Source organism: Canis lupus, chromosome 6 (genome assembly GCF_003254725.2).
Source record: "Canis lupus dingo isolate Sandy chromosome 6, ASM325472v2, whole genome shotgun sequence".
NCBI lineage: Eukaryota > Metazoa > Chordata > Mammalia > Carnivora > Canidae > Canis > Canis lupus.
In genome coordinates this window covers 40322680-40329465 of record NC_064248.1, presented here as the reverse complement: position 1 = coordinate 40329465, position 6786 = coordinate 40322680, and the positions used below count along the sequence as shown (strand labels likewise).

Sequence of the window (6786 nt, the reverse complement as noted above, 5' to 3'; positions counted from 1 at the left end):
CATGGCAGTTGTTTGATGTCTGCTTCTCAAAGCACTCAAAACAATGAGAAAGCGGTCTCTTGCTGCAGCAACACGAGTGGGAGGACCCAGCACTGGACTCGGGGTGGAACTCCACAGATCGCTTTAAGAAATAGCAAACTGGACACGGGGGAAATCGCCAGCTTCGATAAGGCCAAGCTAAAGAAAATGGAGACGCTGGAGAACACCCTGCCAACCAGAGACCATCGAGCAGTAGAAACGGAATAAAATTTCCTAAGCATCTAGAGGGTTCCCCACCCACAACATCTTCGAGACACCCGGGTCGTGATGTAGAGGAAGAGCCACCTGCGAGATGGCCACGAGTGACAAGCTGTGCTGTGAACCCAGGCACTCCACGCTGAAGGCTGCCAGCCTGCAGGTCTCTGAGGGCCGCCCCCCAGCCCCCACCCCGCCCCAGTCAGACTGCCAAACTCTGCAGTTTACCCTGGGATATTATAGCAAATTATTTGTATGATTAACGAAAATAAAATATACTTCTTGGCAAAAAATTAAAAAAAAATAAACACTAGAAAAGCAGTATTAGACTTTCCATTTTAATTAAATATTCAGAATAGATAGTGATAAGTTTACAATTAAGTTAAATACTTAGATACATCTAATGTCCTACATTATAACATTTTACTTTATTAGTTGTGCAATCAGAGTGCATATTTAAGAAGGATAATGGTGAAAAGATGTCAATTAGCCAATATACCTACAAGATCCACAAACAGGATATTAAAAAGAACACACTTACTTATGTATACCCTTCCCTGCACACACAATCCCCCTGGATATAAATGAGCTCATCCGCTGACTGCCAGATGGGCTGGTACCCTGACCAGCTCCCGTGAAAGGGTTAGCTTTTGGCCACATCAGCAGAGACAGTTCAGGACAAACAGTTCACACTCCTGGCTGTGAATCCACCCTAGGGAACAAGGTAGGCAGACAATGACACAGCTGGATCCTGGCCCTAGTCCCTCCAGCGGTGTCCACACTGAGCATTGCAGCACTTGTAGAAGGTGGTCATCGGCTCGTCTGCAGAGCGAGTCTGAAGCTGCATGAAATAGGCACGAGGATGTTCGCATTTAGGACATGACTCTGGCAACGAGAAAAACAAGTGACCCACATTATGCTCATGACCAAACACACCTGCTAGAAGTAGGTAGGTATTAACACACCAAATCCCTCCCCGACCCCAATCATCTGGCATCCCCTGCCTAGGGCACCTTGCGCCATGACTGAAAGGCTGTAATTAGTGGCATCATTCCCACTACACTCTCACACTGAGGGGACTTGTGACCCTGGAAAACACTCCTGCTCCCCTCCCTGAGTCCCATTTTTCTTCTCAAATCTGGTTGAAGACTAGCTGGAAATGTGACATGAAATGTGGCTTATGGCTACCATGTGCATGATGGGGTCCACTCTGGGCAGATTCTTCCAAGTGCATCTCCATCACCTAAGCCCTCTCAACTTCCTGGAGGAGCCCCCAGGGGATGACAAATCCACTTCCCATTAAATTTAGGGATCCATCTCGGCAGCAGTTCCTCAGGCCGTTCTTATGAAGACCTCACCATACAACCCACACCTTTGCCAAATACCTCAAGGCAAAGTGACTTCAGTTCGGGAAACTGACCCTATGCTTGATAATGCCTTCAAACACTCACAAACAGCACTTTGAACATTAGGTACCAAAATCATCTTCTTTTCTTTCCTGGCAAATTCTGCCAATGCTAATTTTACCATATCAGATTTAGATGTTCTTCTATGGGGGAGAAAAGATAATACTAAACAGGAGTTGGGTCTTCCTCCGCTCAACACAGATGTGTTTAGGGCTCTCTTCTTTCCTTCCCTGGTCACATCTACCTCTATCAGACAGGAAACAAGACTTGAAATAAACATGTGAATGCTCTCTGCCATCAGCTTTTAAAAATCTACACCAGGAAGAAAAATAAATAAATAAATAAATAAATAAACAAACAAACAAACAAACAAACGAATGAATGAATAAATTAATTAATTAAAAATAAAAATCTACACCAGGGATCCCTGGGTGGCTCAGTGGTTGAGCATCTGCCTTCTGCTCAGGGTGTGACCCCGGGGGGTCCCAGGATCGAGTCCCACATCGGGCTCCTGTATGGGGCCTGCTTCTCCCTCTGCCTGTGTCTCTGTCTCTGCGTCTCTCATGAATACATAAATAAAATATTTTTTAGAGATAATTAATTTTAAAAAAGATCCACAACTGAACAAATGGACCATATACTCTTCCTTAGGCTCCGACTTTCATTACTGCCATCGGTTGCTCCCCGCACAGCCGCCACTTGAGGACCACGCTAGAGGCCAAGTGCTGCGGGGCTCCCTTCACGCTCTCACAACGGAGGGAGGCCACCAAGGTCATGCGATGTTAAGAGGCTGTGGCTTTGAGACTAACCCACACCTGTACGTCTCTGGGGTTTATGCCAATATTGCCTGTGTAAGAAATAAATCACTAAAGAAGAAAATACACACGCTATTTTTAGGAGCTTCCTTCCTCAAAGGCAGCGCGGCCTCAGCTCTCACCTGCGGTGGAGTCCACGTTCTCCCAGGCCGCCGCGCCGCCGAGCACATCGTCCACTTCTTTCAGCTTCGGGTACTTCCGGTTGGTGACCTGGCGAAAGGCGGCAGGTGTTCAGGCCGCGGGTAGGGGCGCGGTGCTGACCCGGCCGCCGACTGCCCTCCTCCCCGCGGGCTGCACGATCCTGGGCAGCCGCGTCTCTACACCCGCGGCGCAGGGCTCGGCCCGGGTCCAGGGGCTCCAGCGTCGGGCCGGCCCAAGAGGCGGATGCAGCCGGGACCCCCCACCCCACCCCGTCCACGCTCGGCCCGGGCCCTCCGCGCAGGCCCCCGGCTCCGTCCCGGGCGTCGCGGCGGCGGCCCCAACTCCCGCGGGCAGCTCGGGGCGGGCGGTGCGCCGCGGCTCCGTCCAGGGCCCGGGTTGGGGCCGCAGCACCGACCCCAGGCACGCAAGTCCCGTAGAGGCGTGTCCGCAGGTGACCCGAGTCCGCCAGAGCCACGCTGCTCGGCACGACCCAAACACGGCGAGGCTGCGGGCGGGGCGGGGAGGGCAGCGGGAGCACGTGCAAAGGCCCGGCGGCCGTGTCGGTGCGCGGCGCGGGCTGCTCCCCGGGGGCTGGCGGCGTCGGCCCGGACCCGCAGTCAGCCGCGCCAGCGCACAGGGCGGGCCTGATCCGGCCACGGCTCCGACGAGGCCGCCCGGGCCGCCGCCGGGGACGCCGCCACGGGAGCCGGGTGAGGCCAGGCCGCTCCCGATACGGCGGGGGGCGGGGGCGGGGCCGCTGGAGCACCCCGGCGGGGCGGGCGTCGGCTGCTGGGCGGGGGGCGGCGGGTGATCACCTTGCGCGTGATGTTGTGCACGTAGGGGCAGGTGTTGCAGGCGAAGCGGTGGCAGCGCTGTCCCTCCTCCACGATCAGCCCGTTCCCGCAGCCCGGACAGAAGAGCAGCATGGCTGCCCCGCGCGCTCCCGGCAGCCCCTGCGGCCGCGGGGCGCCGGCGTCGGGCCCGTCGCGAGCTCCCATTGGCCCGGGCCGCCGCCGCCCCAATGGCCGGGCCGGGTTGGCGCTCCCAGCAGCCCCTGCGGCAGGCCGCCTCGAGCCTCCCATCGGTCCCCGTGGCAGCCCCGCCCCTCGCGGCCGGAAGCGGCGGCGGCGCGGTCGGAGCGCGGGGCTGGGCGGGCGCCCTGGAGCCGGCGGAGGCCGAGGCCGAGGCGGAGGCGGCGGCGGCGCGGCCCGAGGCGCCCGAGGCCGAGGAGGATGAAGAGGAGGCGCTGCCGCACTCCGAGGCGGTGGACGTGTTCCAGGAGGGGCTCGCCATGGTGGTGCAGGACCCGCTGCTCTGCGACCTCCCGATCCAGGTGCGCGGCGGGACCTCGGTGCCTGACCTCCCCCTGTGGGCGCCAGAGGTGACGATGCGGCGGGCCTCGATCCTCCCGTGTCCTTTAAGGACCTCACTGACCCGAGCACGAGCGGGGGCAGCAGGGGACAGGGACAGGCGGACGGTCGTCCGGTCCCAAGGCGGACCCCGACGGCGCCCCGGGCGCCCCGGGCGCGGCTGCGCTGCAGGTGCAGGTTCTAAGGTCGTTTCCGTAGTTGAGGCTCAAGTGGGGAGAACGGCTCCACCCCGGGACTCCGCATCGAGATTCGCGCCCCGCCCGAGGACGTTCACTCCTGGGTTGGGCGCCCCGGTCACCCTCGCACACCGGCCTCCCCTCCCCCCCCCGCCCGGTGTCGCCCTGGATCCCGGACTGACCGCGCCTCCTCCTTCCCAGCCCCAGAGCCCAGATCTGGCGCTCACCCTCTCCTGTTTCAGCGCTCCTCTTTTCCTGAGCTTTAATGCACTTTGCACATTAAACACTTTTAAAATGTAGGTGCAACCGGGAAACCCTAGCATAGAAGAAATCTTGTCTCTCGTCTTTCGTAAGATACGGCACTGCTTTTCCGATGCTATCCGCTTGTCTTGTCTTGTGGTTTGGGATAGCAAAGGCAGCCAAGGCTCCCACCTCCACCATTGGTCTTTCTGCAGGTTACTTTGGAAGAAGTCAATTCCCAGATAGCACTAGAATATGGCCAAGCGATGACAGTCCGCGTGTGCAAGATGGATGGAGAGATAATGCGTAAGTGCTCGCCCTCTCCCTGCGGACCCTGCAGTCCAAGCTGTCACGCAGACAAGACGCTGCCATGGCTGCTCAGGGGAAACTCAAGAGCCATGTACGTCGAAGGGCATCGGGGCAACCACAAGCCTACCCCACCTGAATTTGAGCCTCCGTCCAAAACAGTCTGGACAGAGCTTCTGGTTCCTTTCCTGCCGTCCTAGGCTGTGGCTGTGGATCCTAACATGGCTCTTCTCCCGCAGCTGTGGTTGTGGTGCAGAACGCCACAGTCCTGGACCTGAAGAAGGCCATTCAGAGATACGTGCAGCTCAGGCAGGAGCGTGAAGGGGGCATTCAGCACATCAGCTGGTAAGTGGAGCCACTGTTGCATGTGTGCCACAGAGCACCGAGGAGTTCCCTGTCCTGAGCGTCCCGGCGCGGTGGGTGCCACGGTGCCTGGGAGTCCTGCCTCAGTTCTCTTTCATCTACATCACCTCACCCAGGCAACTGGGCTTCTTAAATGGGGGCACCTTGGAGCATTTCCAGCGTAAGTGGTCTCCTTGGTTACAGACGGTGCAGCTGCCAGCGGCCCTACCCCATCTTCCCCTGGGTGGTCTCCTCACTCCTGCAGCATGGGTCGTCTCTGTCTCCGTGCTGTAGCCTATTTCATTAGGAAGGTGTGTTTGGCCCCCAGCCACCCCACACGGCTCTTTCAGAGCGGTGCCTCTTTCGAGCTACCTCGGGCCTGGTGTGTACAGGGTACAGGACAAGCCAAGAAGAGGCTGCCTGCCCTGGGCCCCCCAGAGCTGAGCATCCCGAGCCCATCTCACACACAGCTGCTGCGTCCCAGCTGCCCAATCACCCTGCTTGTGGTTTACCCAGATCCTCATCTGGATTTTGCAGGTCCTATGTGTGGAGGACCTACTACCTGACCTCTGCAGGAGAGAAGCTCACAGAGGACAGGAAGAAGCTTCGAGAGTAAGTTCACACCACATTTTGAGCTGCAGAGAGGCACCTGGTCTGTTGCCCTTTAGTACCCAGGCTCTGCCAGAAGACTGGGGCCTCTTCCGAGGGAGGAGGAGTCTTAAATCAATCACTGGAGAATTTGCAAGACCAAGAGAGTCCCTGGCTCAACCAACACCCTCCTGCAGGGAGGTTCCTGAGGGCTCTCCCTACTGGAATGGGAGGCATGGGGGCAGTGTGAGTACTGCTCACCAGTGGTAGAGCGGGGCTTCCTAGAGCCAGAGGAGGGCAGTGTGTGGGAAGGTGAGAGGCTGCCTGCTGGCACGACCTAGGTCCGTGAGACGATGGCCACTGCCACTCCTCACCTTCCCAGACACAAGCTGTTCCTACCTTTTTTTTTTTTTTTTTTAATACCCTCCCAAGTCTCAGGTGAGGCTCCACACATACCTTCTGCAAATCACACACTAGAGCTCTTCTTCTTTTCTAGTTACGGTATCCGGAACCGGGATGAGGTGTCCTTCATCAAAAAGCTGAGGCAGAAATGAACCTCCAGAAAGACAATTAGGTGCTGGTGGCCTGCACCCAGCTGGAACAGAGCTAAGCCCTAGGTCCAAACATCCTAATCACATGGCAGATGGACCTGGCCCTGTATACAAAATAAATCGTTTGCTTCTTAGTTTGAAAAGTCAAAAAGCCACAGTTCCTGGAGCAGGAGGGACCGCTGCTGCCCAGGCACAGAGGGGAGGCAAGGGCAGAGGATGGTGCAGGTGAGTCCTAAGGTCCAGAATGCTTCCACTTGAGCCCTGTGGCCAAATCATCCCCTCGCGATAAAACCTTTTTACTGTGATTTCTACAGCAAGGGGAAATAAAAGCAGATGGCCGGCTTTCTGTGTGTGCTTCTGCAGAAACGGGGGCCGTGCACCCACCAGCATGTGGCTGAGGTCTCCAGCCGTGGCTCACAGGGTTCACCTATAGTGACACACTTCACCCTTTGGCTCCTGGAAAGGGAGGTGGCCTGGGGCAGAACTTGGAGCTGCTGGCTGGAGAGGGAGGGCTGGGGTCAGAGTGCCTCTCCGTGTGCCAGGCGGCAGGGGTGGGGGTTGGGGGCGGAATGAGACAGCACAGCCGTGGGTTCTTCTCTCATTGTCAGCTGCCGGTC

The 6786-nt window shown here is 57.5% G+C and overlaps 2 protein-coding genes and 1 long non-coding RNA gene across 4 annotated transcripts; 1 reads left to right on the top strand and 2 right to left on the bottom strand.

Moving 5' to 3' along the window:
• Positions 1–558: 558 nt before the first annotated feature.
• Positions 559–3571, bottom strand: POLR3K (RNA polymerase III subunit K). Its single transcript, XM_025417240.3, has 3 exons — positions 3412–3571; positions 2578–2665; positions 559–1119 (listed from the first exon to the last, which is right to left on the bottom strand). Exons 1-3 carry the CDS (start codon positions 3520–3522, stop codon positions 992–994), a joined length of 327 nt encoding a protein of 108 aa, XP_025273025.1. The 5' UTR covers positions 3523–3571; the 3' UTR covers positions 559–991.
• A 111-nt stretch (positions 3572–3682) lies between these two features.
• SNRNP25 (small nuclear ribonucleoprotein U11/U12 subunit 25) lies at positions 3683–6511 on the top strand. Of its 2 annotated transcripts, XM_025417239.3 has the most exons (5): positions 3701–3929; positions 4598–4688; positions 4928–5033; positions 5568–5642; positions 6115–6511. In XM_025417239.3, the coding sequence occupies exons 1-5, from the start codon at positions 3888–3890 to the stop codon at positions 6170–6172; spliced, it is 372 nt and encodes a 123-aa protein (XP_025273024.2). In that variant the 5' UTR covers positions 3701–3887; the 3' UTR covers positions 6173–6511. The 2 variants fall into 2 exon arrangements, with proteins under 2 accessions (XP_035573323.1, XP_025273024.2); XM_035717430.2 differs by lacking the exons at positions 5568–5642; positions 6115–6511 and having other exon boundaries at positions 3683–3929; positions 4598–4782; positions 4889–5020.
• On the bottom strand, positions 4379–6214 carry LOC125755192 (uncharacterized). The gene is made up of 2 exons (XR_007411040.1): positions 6075–6214; positions 4379–5325 (listed from the first exon to the last, which is right to left on the bottom strand). It is a non-coding gene; the product is annotated as an uncharacterized LOC125755192 (long non-coding RNA).
• Positions 6512–6786: the final 275 nt, after the last annotated feature.